Genomic DNA, 20,270 nt, shown 5'->3' with positions numbered 1-20,270 from the left:
CGTTGATTCTAACTCGCATTAGAGAGGCTCCTGCAGCACCAGAGTACACAGAGTTTGCGTTGCTTTCTGAGCACCTCTGTGTCTCTATAATTTCTCCACCAAGGGAACTTTTTATTTACTGTTGTTGAATCATTTGCCAAATGTATGCCCTACGAGTTACATAACAAAGTCCATCAAGGTTAATGACAAGTTGATTTGCTCATAACTAGTTGATCATTTATGGTAATTTTCTATTTTTTGGGTAACTTTAAATTCTAAATCTTAATTTAGAATTGAAAGTTTCACAGCCTGAATTAAATTAATATGAGTTGACCATTTAGAGTTCACTTTTAGGTTAATGTAAGCAGTTTTCCTGCCCCAAGCCATAACCCCTGGCAGCTGCAGGGGATATTAATAAACTGATATAAATCTCCCTAGCATAAAAGAAGACTAAAAGTCTAAAGACACGCTAGTGGCTCACTGAGGCCTTAATCAAACACACTGGTGCTTTAACCTTTAAGCTATACTGCTTATGATGACAATGTTTACATTCTGATGTTTAGCTGGTTAATGTTTACCACTGTGCCTTTTAACATGTCTTACACAAATGATTGTGCTAACCACAAAAAGCTTAAGATGACTAGAATGTTTATGGTTTTGAAAAATTCTAGTCATAAATCAATCAAATTCATAAATGCGAGTACCACATTTTGAGGCAATTATTTTAATATCTATTAAGACATTTTTATCAAAAACATAAACTTTAGACTCATTATCATACGGGAACTTATGGGATGACCAAATAAATTATTAATTGCCTGGGAAGATATGTCTCTGTATAAGGGAAGAATGTGACCTGCTTGTGATGCTAGAGGTAAAGTCAGGTTATCCTCACTCACTACAGTTCATCCTCTTGGGAACATGAATGTCTGTACTGATTTCCATTGCAATCCATCTAAAAGCAGTTGAGGCATTTCAGTCTGGACCAAATGGGCCATGCTTCTAAAGAGAAAACACATTCCACTGTAAGTATGAGATTAAACACGTATTAATGTAGTAAACAGAACACAGGATATTATCACCAACCCCGAAAAACAGCTTGGAAGTTTAGGATATTCTTTTTTTCCCCTGCTAATTTCTGCACCAGCAGCAGTGTCCCAAATCAGACGTCTATTACAGCTGTCAACTCCCCTCTTCACATGAGTCGCTCTGGGGGATGCAGATTCATGCTGGCCGATAATGACGGGTGAAATGACCTGTGCAATTAACCCTTCTTCATGTGAGTAAAACTGAGCGCCATAAATGGCTGACAGATTCAATTGCAGTTCAGCCCCCGGTTAGCCGCTCATGCCTTGCACGAAGTAGAATGGACATCTGTTTGGTGTATTTTCTGCTTGTGAGGGTCTAATTGCTTGCGGATGAGATATTTCCATTCAGTTATAGTGGGTCAGGGGAAAGGATAGCCTCTTCTGAGTGATTAGTAGTCTAACTTTTAAAAACACAAGTGGAAGAAAACTGTTATTCTGTACGACTTGTCAGTTACAGAATACATGGATGCTCAAATGGTTTTTGCATGTTCTGTGTGGTGAGGTGATTACAATACAGTGTGGCTAACATCCACTGACATGAACATGATTCATTTCCAAACACAACACTTTAAGGGTGCATGAGTGCATGTGTGTTTATACATTTACATGTACTGTACACACACATGCGGACATACTGTTTGTATTTCAAATCAATCTTGTAAAGTTAAACTACCTTAGAGGAAACAGCCTTATTCAGTGCAGCTGGAGAGAAAACAGTGACATTTCTCTTCTTCCTGGAAAGATTTGTCTGGTTTGTCTGCAACGGAACAGCAGCACATTTTATCCACAAATAGCACTGCGGAAGAAGAGAGAGGGTGGATTTAAAAATGTTAGCAGGAATTCAAAGTATCCTAGCACTTGATCATTAAATTGACCTTGGTTATCTCCATTAGAACAGAACTGGATGTTGTTTACATCTGGACTTTCAATCAAATATTATCACGTGGTATACATAATCATATAAATCGTACATATCATATGTGTTGTGCTTACCCTGATCTACCTTGAAGTATTAAAGCATTACAGCTGTGTGAGTAAGTTCTACTGTGATGACTAAAATGAAATAAACAACTTTTAACAAATCCTGGACTTTTAACAAATCCAAAGAGCATTTGACACATTAAGCCTTGTTTATAGAGATAGAAACAAATCCCATAACACTGTTTCTGTTCCTTCTCGTTTGAGTTTTCTCTTCTGCCCCACTGTACTCTTTGGCTTACTTTCTTTACCTTTTTTAATTGTTTCTCTACAAGCATATCCCGCCTTTAACCTCCTTTTTTGCCACTTACATAGTGACTTTACAACTGACACTTGCACTATGGAACAAGTTAATGCCACACGAAACAACTTTACATTTGTTTAGTTTATATGCAGTATTAGGCACATAAACTCAATTACTTCCACTATTAAACACAAAGAGATGTGTGCCTTGTAGCCTGCCATTTCAATTATTAGATTATAAGAAGATCTGTCACAATGAATAAATAAGAAAATAACATTTGCTTTACAGCCTCCTATTCTTTCACTAAATAATGCAGGAGACTGTTGTCGGGTTGAGACCACGATGTGCTTCCATTTGCAACTTGGTGTAAAGTGAAGTTTTGACTTTCATTTTGACACCCACAATGGCTGGTTTACAGCTTGAGTTTCCAAGGGAAGTTTGGAGTTGTTTAATTTGTTTAACAGGATCACTCGCAAAACACATGTGCAGCAGGCTGATCCGTATGCAGTTTGTTGTGTCTCACAGCAACCGTATATCCTTGTGCATCAATTGTAACTTAACAAAAAACAGAAACACTTGAATGCTTTTTCCAATTCCACTGATATTAACACCATGTATGTCTTTAAACGGGTTATTATTCATCTTTTAAGCAAGTTGTTCTTGACATGTTGCTGCAAATATAAATTGAACAAAGAATATACTTTCACCTTAGATAATTCACACCATTGTTTGTCCCTTGATTAAATGGCATGTGTTCATTAACTACAAAAAAGCGTGCTTTGAAGCGCAATGTGGAGGCGTGTGGCGCAGTGGTGTAGTGCGTTGTTGATCGGATCAGGGGGATCAGGGGGTCACAGGTTCAAACCCCACTGCAGTCAGCATGTCGTTGTGTCCCTGGGCAAGACACTTCACCCCAAATTGCTCCCGTGGGGATTGCCCACAGTATTGAGTATGTAAGTCGCTTTGGATAAAAGTGTCTAACAAGTAACATGTAACAATAATAACTGTGGTTATAACCAGGGCTGCACATAACTGGTGCGCATGCGCACCTCCGCCAAAAAAAGAGCACCGGGTCATTTGAAAAAAGGCGCATTTGCGTACCAACATTGAGAGAGATAGATAGAGAGAGAGAAGGGAGAAGAGAAAAGAGAGAGAAGAGAGAGAAAGATATATGCGAGTTATCTGCCCGTAGCACTGGCGTTATAGATGTTCGCCTAGGGCGCCAGATCTGGGGAGGCGCAGTGCTGGGAGGGAAAAAACATTTTTGACCATTGGTGCTCATCCTAATTTTTGGCCTTGATGTAACAATATTCATAATTAAGTAAATGTAACACCCTTTTCCCCCCGGTTACACTTTTCATCTGCCCTGTACGATGGGCGCTGTAAGTGATGAAAATGGGTGTTGGCTTATCTGGCACCCGCAGCTCACAGCCTAAGTGCGAGTGAGCGTGGGAGAGAGGGTGGGTGCACCGGTACCGGCGCTGTTGTTATTAGAATCTGGTGCTAGCTGCTCTAACGGATATAAGAAGAAGATGTGTCAACAATAATGTGGAGGGAGAGTTCTCTCCAGTCAGGCTGAGAGGCTGATAACTACAGCTCAGTGAGGTAAAGGACTCTGATGCCCCTTTCACACCAACGTGTTTTCAGCTCCGGCTCGGAGCTGGAGCCTGAAAAGTGCCGGTTTTTCCTGTTCACACCGCAGCGGCGCCGCCTCTTAGCTCTGGAATCCGGTTCACTTCCAGCTCCAAAAAATTGTCGGTCTAGAGGCAAGACCTTCGGAGCTAAGAGGTGGCGTCGCTTACGTCTCTCTTACGTCGAGGGGTGCAGGAAACTAAACCCACCTCCCATGGGTCGACTGTCATGCCTGCCTACAAGCAGTAGTGCTTATAAACACACTTTATAAAGTCAGGCTACACTAACCAGGCTTCGTGTGATTCTGTTTATTTGTACCTTACTTTGACCGTTCACTGTTATCGATCATTGTGGAGAGAGGCAGACGTGTTGTTTTGTATTATTGCAGCTATCGGATGGAATCAATACATGGGCTGCACAGGTTGTCGTGTCCGACTATCACAAGTAGAATCATAATAAAAATACGCCGGTAAAATGTGCCTGTAGAAAACGGTTTATGCCACAATTCTTTCACACACAGTGACGTCACGAGCTACCCACAATGCAACGCGCGCCATATATATATATATAAATACGGCATTTTCCTGGAGGTGCAAATATCCTGGAGGTGCAAATATAAACAGCTAGCTAACGTAGCCAGGCAGAGCGCACTAGGTTTTTTTCCGGAATTAACGACCGAAGAAATCGCTGCATGTCTTCGGATTACATCTCTGGACTTGAGGGGTGTGCTGTAGGTCGTTACCAGCGTAAACTAGTGCTGTGTGGGTTGTCGGATTGCCCTTACAGACTGCCTGCAGATGTATGGAAAAACGACCCTCGAAAGTGGCCTTCGTCGATTTTGGCTGCATCTACGTCTAATTTCTGGAAACACCAGGTGAATACCCCACTTATCACAATAATATTATCATGCCATTGCATATATGTGGTATTTTAGAGTTGACTAGATATTGATTAAGGCAATAGACTATGATATTCAGTACAGCAAGCTTAGCAACACCTAGAAGGTGTACGGCTAAACCCTTGGCCTGCTTGCACCTCGTGTAAAATGGCAGATACCGGAAGTACGGTGTCGCCCTCGGCCCAATACCCGTATGTGTGTGTGAAAGAATAGGATAGCAATAGCAAGAAGTCAGTTTAGCTTTGGTTGCTATGCTAACATCACCCATTTTATACCAGAGAAACTTTCATAACAGCGTTGTGATGCCAAACAGCGTCAATTCAGACTGACACACATTCACTTAGGCTAAGGGGAACTGTGGATATGTATCAGCTGCTTGTGTGAGTCGGACAGTGAATACTTTAGAGCGGCCGCTGCAGTGTGAGCTAACCAGGAGCTAACGGGAGAATAAACTCCCGTGGAAGAGCAGCCAACACTGCAGCGGTCGGTAAATGCCGCAGAAACACATCAATAAACAATGAACCACGGCACTCTGGAGAAAAGTATAAGGTTGGAGAAGTCGTTATTTAATTTAATCTGGCTTTGCGTGATTAAAAGCAACACGATCATTGACCCAACGCAGTTCCCCGTTGTTGTTGTTGTGAGCGCCGTAATGCCGTTGGCGAGCAAATCAGCGATGTAAACGGTGACATCATGACGCAGCAGCGGCAGCACCAGTCGGGCTCTGGGCGGTGTGAACAGAACGGGAGCAGAAAAGGGAAACCGGAGCTGAACCAGAAAAGCTCTAGCTCGGAGCTAGGAAGGGAAAAGCGCTGGTGTGAAAGCCGCATGAGTGTTTAGATAGTTCACTTCAGTCTAAGTTCAAACGGTTTGGTCACAATTTATGTAACATATTTCCAAGGCACTCCTTTATAATTATTGCGATAAACAGGTGTGAAATCATTCCAATGTATACTATAGGACAGTAACCAAAAATATCCTTTAAAACTGGAGAGATAAAAAAAAATGCATAAATAAATAAATAAATGTTAACTAGGTAAAATAAGATATGAATGAACAACACAAATAAAATAAGTTACATTAATTTGTTATTGGCTATGGTAGGTTATTGGTTATGTTCACATACTTATTTGATTACATCCACTTGTCTAAGATGATATCAGAGACTTTCGACCCAAAACCAGCTGTTGACTTGTGGATGCAAGCAGCTAATCGCAGACTCAACCAGAGAGAAAGAAGTAGGCCTACATCATCAGCTACCATGTCTGACAGAGAGGAAGACAGTGAGGAGAACAGTCAAGAGGGTAGTGATGACAGCTTGTAGGATTACTGGTCGTGCTAATGTTGTCTTGTCCTCTGCATGTGTGTTCTGTGCCGTGTGTCTGGCAAATAAAGTCAAGACCCCCTCAAAGGTTATGGTGTATTTCATTTTAAGGATGAGCACCAAGCCACATCTCCAGGTGCTCCTTTGAGAACCAGGGCAACAAAGTTATGTGCACCCCTGGTTATAACACAATTCAGTATGTTTTGACTGGCTGATAAGAAACACATTTCCCATCCAATATCAATTTAACACCAAAAGCAGGGCACGGAATCTGCAGTATTCAGTGGAAAGTGTGAAACTTCTCTCTGAGTGGACAGACTGAGCCTCTTTCATAACAAAACCCCTATTCCATTACCAACACTGGAAGTGGAAGTGGAAGTTGAAGCCATTAACCTGGACCCATCCCTCTGTGTACTCTGCATGGGTGGGGACTGGATGAAGCAGAGGATGGACCCTCAGACGTCACCACCTCTGCCCAGCCTCTCCTTCTGCTCCCGGCCAGTCAGGACTGATGGTGAGAGGGGATGAGTGTAGTGACAATAGAAACCAACAGGAACCGCAGAGTGGAAACCTGTAGACTGTAAACTGGGAGTAATGTGTTGGATTTGCTTACAACTTCACGGGAAGTCTTTGCTTTGTGCTTCTGCCTCTGGTTTCGTGCCTCCTTGGATGTTGCGCCACGCTGCACACCGTTTGCCAACTGGCATGTGAGGGATCGCGTGCAGTTTACAGTGCGCTGGCACGAACACGTTTATCTTCAGCCTTTTCAGTGGCAGGAACCCGGCCCACATGTTCCTCTCAAACGTATACAACATGTTGTTCATCACATTTGCCAGATGATACCTGTTGATTTTTCCTCGCGCCATGTCCTCCTGTCAGACTGAGCTGGACAATGAAGTTATGGGATAGCCTGATCACTTGTTTGATACTGCTGAGCGCCGTGCACGCCAGCCGGCTGCTCCGGAGTCGACCACAGTCCTCTTCCACCGAGAGGAGAGGGCGCGCCGCCGACAGTCCCCTGGAGCTCCCGCCGATTCAGGGCCGCCTGCCTCTCGCTTCCCCGGAAATGAGCCTTGCTGAGGCGGGTACGGTGGACTGGGAAAGGACGCTGGCTGAAGGAGAAAAAAGTAAGAGCGTGTGGTTGTATGGAGTGCCCAAAGTGCCAAAAAACACAATAAGATTAGCCTCCAGCAGCAGGCATGCTCGGTTATTTTTATTTTCCATAACAAAAAATAGGCTACTTTAAAAAAAAAGAACTGTTCAATTCAAAACATGTGAAACTGATTTGACTGAATTACACTTGAGAGAATAATCAATGTTTACACATATTTTATTTGTACATACGTATGGTGCCTGGTTCAGCTTTTAAACCTTTGTTATGGTGTCCCATTCTTGCCTCCAACCTTAGGACTGCCACATTCAGAGCTCTTGGGTTGTGGTGGTATTACTTTCTTTATACCTTTAACACTGGGTAGGCCGTAACAAGAGTTGGTTTTGGACATAATTCAATTGTTTTATGTAGGTTGGCAAGAAACAATTATTTTTCAATAGATCAATTATTCATTTTTCAAATAATTGTTTTGTTTATACACTGTTATGTTGTAAATGACAATAGTTGTCAATTTAATTTCAGTAAATCCACAATTGTAACTAGTGGTATATCTTATAAGAGTGGCTTCTGTTTCTTTAATGAAGCACTCAACAGTCTGGTTCAACCTGATCTCACCAGAATGCGTGACTCCACCACGACTTCTTAACACCACAATGCGTGGTGGAGTCACGAACTTTGTTACATTTACGTGTTGGCACCACGCAAACAACCCCAATGTAAAGTGAATGAGGCTCCTTTGTCGTGGTGCACACACGCATTTCTACAACGTCCCGCAGTGAGCTTTTATTCTATAAAACGTTTTTTTAAATCTACTTTATATCTTGTAGTAACTCACGGGAGGCTTCTTTTATTTTATTTGTATTCATAATAATTAAAAAAATTCGTCAGAATGTCAAAATTACATTAGTTACGAATTTGTGTTCTCAAAAAACAGTGCATTGTGTGTAATGCAACTGTGATTTTTATTAAATTAGTTAGTTTTTAAGGAAGGCCAGAGCTTCAGCTGTGTCAAATAGATTGTTCCCTTTAGTTAACGTTATTTAAAAGATAATGATCATGTCCCCTGTATTGTATTACGAGCGTCCATTCCCATTGGATAACGGAGAATTGTACACCCAGAAGTAAGAACTCTCCTTACTGTCGATTGATTATACAGTGATATCTGCACTACTCATCGACTAAAAAACACCAGATTATCCTTGTTAATTACACAACATTGATTAGTTTGAATTGTGTGCAATGCTTTTGTATTTTTCCCCTTCGATTCGGAGAAACAAATGTTTTTTCGGAGTTTTAGGATGGCCGAAGACACTACACTACCCAGAATCCTCAGCTATCGTTTGGGACTACACCATGTGCTTAGCTTGACAAACCCGTGATCAGTCCTCAACCTCTGTGATTGGATGCGCGAAGTTTACACAGAGCTCAAAAAGGACTTTGAAATGGAATGAAACCCATCGACAGCACACTATTCAAAACAGGAATCGAACGTGTCCTACCCCCCCCCCCTTAGGTCACAGGCTCCTCCAACAGTGCTACGCAATAAAACAGATAGGCCTACACAGAAAAAATAGTGAAATAGTGCAATAAGAGTCTACAAGTGATTGGAATATGATATATTAGATAAATAATTTCTAAGTAGCAGCCAGATGAATGTTATGGATGTTGTTTCTAAGTTCAGGTGTTTAATAATCGTATAGCCTGTGGGATGAAGCTGTCTCTGTGTCTGGTGGTTTTAGTCCGGATGCTGCGGTACCGCCTGCCAGACGGCAGCAGACAGAACAGTTTGTGGCTGGGGTGATGGGGGTCTTTTATAATCCTGAGGGCTTTCTTTAAGGTTAACCTGGTATTTTTACTCCACTACATTTATTTTAGTTACTTTACAGATTTGGATTAATGATGTGAAATATAAACAGCCCTTAAATCAGACTTTAGTTACACCTGAGTGAAATTCAGTGAAGGTGATTGTCAAGTGCCAACAATCAGGCAAGATAGATGACTTGAGAAGACTGCATATTTATCTGCAGATCCGTTTAAAGCATATTCATTACTCGTTATTCTCTAATAGTTAATTAAAGACTGTATATAATTGCTATTTTGCACATCCCTTTCAAGATTTCAAGATTTTCTAAGGTTTATTGACATATCATATACACAACAGTGTAGTTATGTAATGAATGAAAAACTTGAGTCACAGGTTCCTCAACAGTGCATTACAAGACATCTATCAATATGTGTGTATACTTCCACCATTACACTGTCGTATTCTGCACATTTCTTATACTATCTACATACATAAGATTATAATTAATGTGTATAATATCAGTTAAAATAAGTGCCTCAACATAGTTAACATTGCAGGAAAGTTGATTGTCAAGTTCCAAAACAAACCATGCAATTTAGACTTTGTCAGGCTTAATATTTAGATACCCCCAAAGCTTTTTTCCTATTTAAATGAAGACCTTAACCTAAAGTATTCTTTAATGTTTAAATAAAGCCTTATTAGTTAGCACATCCTCCTATCAGGCACTAAACTGTTTTATTCTAGATATCATTTGAGTATCTTCTTGATATTTTCTATTCTATATTTATATCATTGACCTTCTACTTTCCCACTATTTTGTATGTACTCTTAATATTTAAATGTTTTCATAAAATATAACACATTCAAAAGTGCTTTACAAAAATGAAAGACATTAAGAAAAAGGCATTTTAAACAGTCGTTAAAAAGCAACACAATCTTCCTGCATTGCAATTACTCTAAACGTGCAATAACGTGCTTTAACCAGTAGGTGGTTTGGGTTAAAAAGCTGTCAAGTGTACAGTGTTAACAAAATAAAATATACTGCTGTTTCTGGTTTAGTTTACGATGAATATTATTTTGTTATTGTTTTGATATTTGTAACACAAAAGCGATGGAAAAACCCCACAGCAACACAGAAAAGATGGCCTTAACATGACCCAGCGGTCTAGTAGTTAATAAAAAACAATAATATCAAAACAAAATATGACTACTAATTTATTGTGAAATTAAAACAGAACAGTAAAGGAATAGTTTCCGGTCTATTCTGATGCCCGATCTCTGGAGATAAATAAAGAACTATGACAGATGTGTAATATTTAATGCAGCCAAACCATTTATTACAATGCATTCATGTGATGACTTTCAAAGAGTAAAGCAAGCACTGCTGAATCAAGTATGATTTTCTCTTTTACGAAACCTTTTTTATATGGAATGCAGTTGGAGGTCAACCAATCAAAGAGCTTGAGGACTGATCACGGGGTTTGTCAAGCTAAGCACATGGTGTAGTCCCAAACGATAGCTGAGGATTCTGGGTAGTGTTGTGTCTTCTGCCGTCCAAAAACTCCGAAAAAATCTTTGTTTCTCCGAATTGAAGGGGGAAAATACAAAAGCATTGTACACAATTCAAACCAATCAATGTTGTGTAATTAACAAGGACAATTTTGTGTTTTTTAGTCGATGAGTAGTGCAGATATCACTGTAAAATCAATCGACAGTAAGGAGAATTCTTACTTCCTGGTGTACAATTCTCCGTTATCCAATGGGAATGGACGCTCGTAATACAATACAGGGTACATGATCATTACGTATCTTTTAAATAACGTTAACTAAAGGGAACAATCTATTTGACACAGCTGAAGCTCTGGCCTTCCTTAAAAACTAACTAATTTAATAAAAATCACAGTTGCATTATACACTGTTTTTTGAGAACACAAATTCGTAACTAATGTAATTTTTACATTCTGACGAATTTTTTTAATTATTATGAATACAAATAAAATAAAAGAAGCCTCCCGTGAGTTACTACAAGCTATAAAGTAGATTTAAAAAAACGTTTTAGAGAATAAAAGCTCACTGCGGGACGTTGTAGAAATGCGTGTGTGCACCACGACAAAGGAGCCTCATTCACTTTACATTGGGGTTGTTTGCGTGGTGCAGACACGTAAATGTAACAAAGTTCGTGACTCCACCACGCATTGTGGTGTTAAGAAGTCGTGGTGGAGTCACGCATTCTGGTGAGATCAGGTTGGTCTGGTTCATAAATAAAAACATTTGTAACTTGGCAGTCAGTTCAAATTAAATTCCTCACAACATCTGTTCAATAGCCAGATGATGAGTGAAACAATAATGTGCTTGCTGCCCTTGTAAGAGTACCATTTGTCTTGATGTGTTTCAGACACCATGGAGGAGTCCCCTACAAACGAGTTTAAGGACATGGTGGATTTAATCAAAGGGACCATCAGTAGAATACGTCGTTCCTCCTCATCCACTGTGTCCTCATCTACCTCCTCCCCTACCTCTTCCCCCTCTGAAGAAGACCTGAGCAGCAGGACTCGACTCAGGAGGGAAAGGAAGAAGGGGGCAAGCCAGCAGAGTGGAGGAAGAAGAGGAAGAGCTAGAGGAGGGGAGACAGGAGGGAAGGTAAAGGGAGGTAACAGACGAGGACAGGGCTGTGTGCTCAAACAGATCCACCTCAATGTGACAGACCTTGGGCTGGGTTACAGCTCCAGCGAGGAAATGATATTCAGGTACTGCTCCGGACCCTGCAGGAAGTCTGAGACAAACTATGACAAAATCCTTTATAACCTCGCTCACAACAGGAGGCTTCCTCATAAGGACACGCCCCCACAGACCTGCTGTCGGCCAATATCGTTTGATGATGACCTCTCCTTTTTGGACGACAACCTGGTGTACCACATCGTGAGGAAGCACTCTGCCAGGAAGTGTGGCTGTGTGTAGGGAGCTGGTGTCAGGTGTTGTGTAGTTTAACATACCCTCCCACTTTGAAGTTGATGTTGAGTGTTTTTTCTTCTGTTTTTCCCACTGTGAGGAGACTTCCAGGCATTACTTGTGGTCGAATCCAGTCCAACAGTAAAGGAATAAAGAAGGAAAGGAGTTTACAGTTTTAACCTCAAAGCAAGGATCCTCTTCTTCTCCATTGCTTAATCCAAATATCCATAATTTCCTTCACAGTTCACACCTCACATTGCTAATATGTTCAGTGTGATTTTAAATGTTTCCATGGATACTCTACCTATACTTTCTGGACTGAAATCAGTCAGACACAATGGATGATTCAGCAGACTCGTTCTGTCTATTGTATAGCACATATGTTACATGGAAAAAGTTATACGCATATGAAATGTATTTATGAAATCTTGAATTTATTAACTTATTGATATTTATTATGTTTTTATAAAAGGAATACATGTTATTTATTACTGTAATGTGATATCTCAGACCGTGCCAAAGGTTTAAAACAAATAATTTGATGATCTATTTCCATATAAAAGCTGTATAAAAGACTGGTTTACAGGCCCTGTGGAATTGTCTTGCAAACAAAGGTTTGTGTTCATTTATTGCTTTTCACCAAAGCACATTGTGTGTCCTTGAAGTCTAACAAAAGAGTTTTCTAAATAATTTTCCGAAGCCGAATTTGAAAACAGTCATTTAAATTGTGCATTGTTTACATCATGATCAAGCGCTTGCAGGCTTCTTATTTGCTGTTGCATTCATTGCTACTTTGGTGCATTGCTCACATGCTCAAACTATACAAAGAAGCAGGGACCATCTCTTAAAAACTCTACAGGACATCTTCAAAACTGCCCTCACTATCTTATCCTAGTGTATTCACTTGATGTGTAAGTGAAACAACATTTCCTGATAGAAATGTACCAACAGCTATATTTTTGATACGATATTCACTTTAAAAATGCCTCATTTACGTGTTAATAAATGTATTCTACACAGTGTATTCTGTATGTGATTACTAAAGCAGGATTTTGTGTTTCAGATCTATGTCGATGAGTTTAGCAGACAAGAAGCCATGTTGTCATAAATTGTCCATCTGAACAATAGACCAATGCACAGAGAGAAACTCAGGTTTCCAACATTACGCCATACAGCCATAACATAGCATGGATAAAAAAAACGAGACAGGTAACAGAAATTAATCATTGTATTTCCGTCACTTTTTGTGTGAAAGTGGAAAAGCAGAGAGAGGAATGGGGCGTAAGGGATTTGCCTTTGTAATATATAAAGGATTATAGAAGGATCTTATCAAATGACAGGAACGGACATCAAACAGAAGAGGATGGAGTATCTGTACATACATTAGAGTATAGTGTACAAGTATAAAAGGAAAATGAGATGGACAGCAGATAGATGGATGAAAGACGAGTGATACAACATGGATTAATGAGTGAAGAGATAACGTATGTGTTGGCAGAGAAAGGGGACAATGAGAAGACAGTATAATTGAAAGGTGGCGCATATCCAGAGAAGACAATGATGAAGGAGAACTTGAGAAGGGATGATGTGCCTTGCTTAACTAATGTGTGTGGTCGATATCTGATCTATCCGCTGCTCACTCACATTTCACAGCCCTTCCTCTGCCTGTCCCCGAGCTGTGAGTCAGCGCTGCCTGGTTCAACAATTACAGGGCAATACTGGGGCTAAGACTCCCTTATTTTCTTATGTTACTAATTATCTCGATAAGCGACACTGTGATTCTCTATGAGACGCTTTGCAACCAGAGCTGATACACCAGTCAAGCTCAGAGCTGGGGATTGATAGATTCTGACAGCTGGGGTTACACTGACGTGTTTACAGTTCAGCTCTGTTGGCACTGCAGATGTTTACGTCTCTGTACTTGAACATGTTCATCTTTTGGATGTTGATATTATTACCATGGTACTGTTATGGTAGTAAAAACTGCAGCCAGTTGATCATTGATTAATAGAAATCAGCTACGCACTATACCAATACTGAAATAAAATGAGTGCCACGTTCACTTTATTTTTGAGCTTCCTCACTTTTTGAGCAACCTAGAAATGCAGTTGAATGAGTCAACACTTTCAGTAACTTCTATTTCTCCTTTATTCAGTTATTAAGCCACAGTTTTACTCAACACTTAACATTTAACAAATTGGCCGAGTGTGGACTGTAGTTTGATTGCTGCGATGGGACCAATAAAGCATAAAACTGAGTTAACCATGACAGTGCCCCCCTGTAGAAAATATACACAACAAGGCCATCAGCTTAACCTGTGGAGAGCAGGGGAAACCATTAGTGCTCACCGACAGTCAGAGGATAGTGTCATTAGTCAGATTAGGTGAGCCGCTCTTTTGTTTGTGGTGTCAGAGGAGCGGGTAATGGAGGATAATGTTCCTGTGGAGTGAAATACAACACAAGCAATAGCGGTTAAAGGGATGGTCAAAACAGGTGCTAAATACTGTCAGAACTGAGAAGGAGACACTTATGTTACAGTGATCGCTTCAAAGGGCTGGTTCACCTAAAATATAATTATGTCTAGCCATATAACGTTTTCAGATATGAGATATTATCTTAGTAAAATGTGAAGTGTATAAAATAATGCTTGTAGTGCACGATACAAAAAATATGCCATATTATATATATTTATATTTTCAAAAAAATAGAAAATGTTTTATTATTGTTAGTTGCCAGGGCACATGTTCAGGTAAAAACAAGATTGTTTAATTTTCTAAATTCATTTTCCATATGGATACTTTTATTGTGCAACTGAGCAGCTGAGCAGTCAAAGATATGCAAGGTAAACACTGCTGTTAAAAGTCAGTTTCTCAGAAGGAAAGCTTGTCAGCATGATGGTTTTAAATTGCACTTCATAAAGTGTCTCTGCAGTAGCTCAAACACTCATCATTCCATCCAAATTAGTGGCCAGCTTGTTTACAAGAGAAAGCTATTGTGGGCAGAGCTTTTCGACCACCATTGTGCCAGCTGGCATGAGAAAATATACAAATTATAATCTAAGTGTAACCACGGTTATATGAGACATAATGCGGGTCTTCATCAGAGATCTGTCAAACCACACAAGCTCTTTGTGCCACTGCTGTCAGTGTGACTCATATGAAGAGTCAATTGTAAAGACAACCTCAGAAGGAGGAAGGAGAGGCATCGCAGATGAAAACAATACAGCTACCAATTCCAGATGTATGATGACAACACTGAAGCTTTCTCACTTCTTTTTAGAGAATAAAATAGACTCCAAGATGTCATATCTTCTCATATACACAATTGATAAACGTAGTTTGTCTTTTGTGGATCTTGAAAACGTAGAAAGGCAAAAGGGGGGTTTTGGTTCCAAACTTCAAAAATCTTTAAGATAAAAGTCCAAAAAACACAATATTTTAGTGATCCATGCAAGAAACAGGCTGGGAGCTTTAGTTTAGGAAGGATAGCTGTGCTGACAGTGGACTGGCTGCAACACAAAGCAGAAGCAGAGGGGATTAACGTGGAGCTCTAACCACACTGCCCTGATCATCACGTCTACTGGCCTATCGCCAAACCTCCAGTCTGGACCACCAGCCACAGGCTCCCACTAATCACTACCTCACACACAGACACGTGTTATCAGTCATCTCTCAAGTGAACTGCAGATGGACTTTACATTCATACACCCAATTATCAGAGAGATGAAAGACAGAACAATGGACACCATCAAAAATACATCAGTGGTGAGACATTTATCAAAACCCTCATTTTCAGCTTTTAGTTTTTGATTTAACAAAGGTTTCATATTTAATGGGCTTGCAATTGAAAGGGTTTATGGTGTAATATAACAACACTGTACATACTGTATGATGTAACACTTCATATTTGTAATGTACATAATATAAGTCAGTTGAACTTCAGTTAACTTGTGAACCTGACCCAGCTCAGTCCTTTAGCGGATGCAATATTTGGACACAAATTATAGATGTCGAGAAGGAAATGGCAAGAGGTGTGAATGTAACACTATCACCTGCGAGTTGGTGAGTACGAGGTGTTCGACCCGATGGTTAAATATTCAGGTGCAACCTGAGAATGTGCATTACAACGCTCTCAGCCTCACTAATTTGACACACCATTGAGTGTGTGCATGTAATCATACAAGAAAAGCATACATCTCTATGTTTAAGTGCTGTGGCAGAGGGCCAGCTTAAACCTTTATCAAAAGCCAGAAAGTGCAATTCAATGTGAAATTCAAAGCTGTCTAAAATCCATGCTAGACATGCTCTTATGGCTACGTGTGGCTACTGGTTGATGACATGATTTTTCGGCCACTTCTGTCTGTGATGTCAGGGTGAAATGATAAGAAATGGCTCACAGGCCGACTGGTTGAAGCCCTGCTGGACAGGAAGCTGTCCGCTGTAGTGTGACACGCTGCATCAAGCCGGGAGGAAACAGCTGAGATGATGTGACAAAGTCACACAAGCTCACAGAGAGATTGAGCAGCGAGGATTTACCGTTAAACCCTTCTTTGAAACTGTATTTCTTTCAACCCAAAGGCTTCAATTATTTACTTGCTTGTGACTATGCAGACAGATTACATAGTTAAGTGACTTCCTACTTGTACCACTTGCTTCTCAGATCGATTTCGAACTGTCAAGCTGTTTTTATTTTTTTTTCATCTGTGAAAAGGTTTTGCCAATCGGATAAACGTTTTCAGAGGCATATTTGTTTGTTTTAATCTGCAAAAACAGGTGTATTGGCAAGGGAATTTAAACACATCTTTCAGTGTCATGCTATTTTTATTTTGCAACAAGAGACCGATTGTCTTGCAAGTACAAGAAGTATTTCTAATACTGCCACAACATCTTTTGTGGCAATACACAAAAGAGACAGTTTACTTGATTTTACTTCAGACATTGATAACACGAAATATACTGAATCCCTAAATAATGGCAATTATGACAAACAACATCAAACAATCACACTCTAAACAGCTGTTACAGCCAAAATGTTGTTGTTTTTTGCAGCAATAATGACATTTGTATTAGTTGTTCCCATTTTATATTAAGTGTACATTGGAGTAACCCTTGACCCATGATAACAAAATTAACATAGCATACATTGTCAAACATCAGAGTACATTCCTCTCATCGTTTACACACATGGGTCTGAAGCACCTCTGCTACGCTGAGGTACGGAGTGGAACTGCTCTAATCTCCTGTGTAAACACAGTTATGTTGTGTGTGTGTGTGTGTGTGTGTGTGTGTGTGTGTGTGTGTGTGTGTGTGTGTGTGTGTGTGTGTGTGTGTGTGTGTGTGTGTGTGTGTGTGTGTGTGTGTGTGTGTGTGTGTGTGTGTGTGTGTGTGTGTGTGTGCCCAAGGCCCCAAGAGGCAAACCAGACTACTAACACACAATTCATTCTCCCCTCATGAGGAAACAGCAGACCTCCCTTGACCCCCTTCTTGCTCCTCACTTTCCCTCCATCCTCCTGTATCTCATACTCGTCTTCAGATACCCTCCCACCTCTTTTCTTTTCCTTACGTCCCTCTGCGTTTTGATGTAATTTAGCTTCATCCATTATTGTCTACAGCCCTCCTTCCTCTGTTTTCTCGTAATGTGTACCCCCTGTGAATAAACTCAGAACTTGGCCCCTGTGTGTGTGTGTGTGTGTGTGTGTGTGTGTGTGTGTGTGTGTGTGTGTGTGTGTGTGTGTGTGTGTGTGTGTGTGTGTGTGTGTGTGTGTGTGTGTGTGTGTGTGTGTGTGTGTGTGTGTGTGTGTGTGTGTGTGTGTGTGTGTGTGTGTGTGTGTGTGTGTGTGTGTGCGTGCGTGCGTGCATGTGTGTGTGTGTGTGTGTGTGTGTGTGTGTGTGTGTGTGTGTGTGTGTGTGTGTGTGTGTGTGGATCCACTGCTGTGTGTGTGTGTGGATCCACTGCTGTCTGTGTGTGTGTGTGTGTGTGTGTGTGTGTGTGTGTGTGTGTGTGTGTGTGTGTGTGTGTGTGTGTGTGTGTGTGTGTGTGTGTGTGTGTGTGTGTGTGTGTGTGTGTGTGTGTGTGTGTGTGTGTGTGTGTGTGTGTGTGTGTGCACGCGTGTGTGTGTGTGTGTGTGTGTGTGTGTGTGTGTGTGTGTGTGTGTGTGTGTGTGTGTGTGTGTGTGTGTGCATGCGTGCATGCGTGTGTGTGTGCGTGTGCGCGCGTGCATGCGTGCGTGTGTGTGTGTGTGTGTGTGTGTGTGTGGATCCACTGCTGTGTGTGTCTGTCTGTATATTCCCTGGTGTTAAAGGGAGGAACCTCTCACTTCCTCCATAAACACCTCAGTGGTATGCAAAGGATCTGTAGCAAAGACTTCTGACTCCTACACCCTCTCTATTTATTTAACCAAGGACAAGTCTTTTACAAGAGAGTCCTGGCCAAAATAGGTAGCAGCACAATTAGAAACAAACAATTAAAAACGAGAACAGAGAACCAATCAAAGTCGATATCAGAAACATCATTATACAAAGCATCTACAAATAGAGTTGCCTGCTTCACTCTGCATTGAATTAACAATTTTCCATCATCAGCGACTGAATCAAAGTTTATTTTTAATACATTTCCTTCTTTATCTTTATATATCTTTGTTGTTTGGAAAACATGCAGCACGTTTGTGTTTTCCCTTGTAGATCTGCAGAGGGAAAAGTCAAGAGGTGGTCATAAATCTGATGAATAGATCACGCAGCTTGGCTTTAGTATCTGACTTACAACATAACTAACATTCAGATAAAACACACAAATACAAACAGATGGTACTGTATCCTTATTATCCACACAAACCACATCCATAATGTGAACTGGGCCAAATGCAAAAAAAGGAACACTGCTGGATGCCAAAACTGACATACCACCAAACCATGTGTGTATAAAACTACAGCTCATCAGGACACTGGAATAATACTTCCCAACCATCCAAAGGAGCAAGAATTCCTTTGTGAAAGCTGCAGCCTTATAGCAGTGTTTCCTCATCTTTGTAATGTTGTCATATTGGTTTGGCTTTACTCGATAATATGCATAAAATAGACAAGAGATGGAGGGTGTGGCTAAGTGGATAGTGTGCTGGACTTCGAATCATAGGGTATCAAGTTCGAGTCCTACTGCAGTCAGCATGTCGTTGTGTCCCTGGGCAAGACACTTCACCCCAAATTGCTCCTGTGGGGATTGTCCACAGTGCTGAAAGTCGCTTTGGATCAAAGCGACTAACAAATGACATGTAAAAAAAAAAGATGTGTTGCAGAGGAGGGCTTCAAAGGGCATGAGCCACATTGAGACTCAACATTGTGATTACACACCCAGAATATTTAAGAAGTGCATTTTCAGTGAAAAGAAACCTCATCAATTACTCATGTAAAGCAACAGAAGGCTTGGTGGAAAAATATGGACTGCCACCAAGTGTTGCAGTTATTAGCTACTGATCAAATCTAAACATAAATGTGTAACATCCCAAACATACCTACAAAAGTATTTGAAAGCCTCTGATCCTCTGACAGACATCTGTTTCCCCCCTGAATGGATGCTGAAATGGATCCTACTAAGCCAGAAAATGACTCACAGAGCGAAGGCAGGGAGCAAACAGTTCAAACCTCTGACTCACAGACCCTTTTATAAACTTTCAGAGTCTACAATGACCTTCCGAGGACCCCTCTTTGGACCCTAATAACCGCCATCCAGGCCTGAGTGAGCTGAGACACAACTGATGGAAATGTGATATCTCAGCCTCAGTTTCCCTGTGATTCACTAAAACACATTACATTACATGTCACTTGTTAGACGCTTTTATCCAAAGCGACTTACATACTCAATACTGTGGACAATCCCCACAGGAGCAATTTGGGGTGAAGTGTCTTGCCCAGGGACACAACGACATGCTGACTGCAGTGGGGTTTGAACCTGTGACCCCCCTGATCCCAACACATCATCTAGATCCAGATCCAGAGCCAGATACAGACACTAACCACAGACACATCATGTTCATATGAACCCACACAGACACACAGTGATTGATGTCGGACTGCTTTAAGACTACCATTTTACTGTTATATAACTATGAGTAGAAAGCAGAAGGTGGATAATAACATGGCATGTTTATTTGCCCTTTGATTCGTTTAAGTTTTGTCATATGGTGGAAAGTGCCCTATGCCACTGTGAAGTGAACATATTTCAACAGAGATTACCACGACAGGAAATAAAACATTGACCTCTGTAATGTTCC

The 20,270-nt window shown here is 40.7% G+C and overlaps 1 protein-coding gene across 1 annotated transcript; it reads left to right on the top strand.

The window, feature by feature from the left end:
• The first annotated feature begins 7,035 nt into the window (after window positions 1-7,035).
• Window positions 7,036-12,016, top strand: LOC117453191 (glial cell line-derived neurotrophic factor-like). The gene is made up of 2 exons (XM_034092092.1): window positions 7,036-7,270; window positions 11,454-12,016. The coding sequence occupies exons 1-2, from the start codon at window positions 7,036-7,038 to the stop codon at window positions 12,014-12,016; spliced, it is 798 nt and encodes a 265-aa protein (XP_033947983.1).
• Window positions 12,017-20,270: the final 8,254 nt, after the last annotated feature.

The sequence above is a fragment of the Pseudochaenichthys georgianus genome, chromosome 9 (genome assembly GCF_902827115.2).
Source record: "Pseudochaenichthys georgianus chromosome 9, fPseGeo1.2, whole genome shotgun sequence".
Classification (NCBI taxonomy): domain Eukaryota; kingdom Metazoa; phylum Chordata; class Actinopteri; order Perciformes; family Channichthyidae; genus Pseudochaenichthys; species Pseudochaenichthys georgianus.
This window is presented reverse-complemented; position numbering and strand designations above follow the sequence as displayed.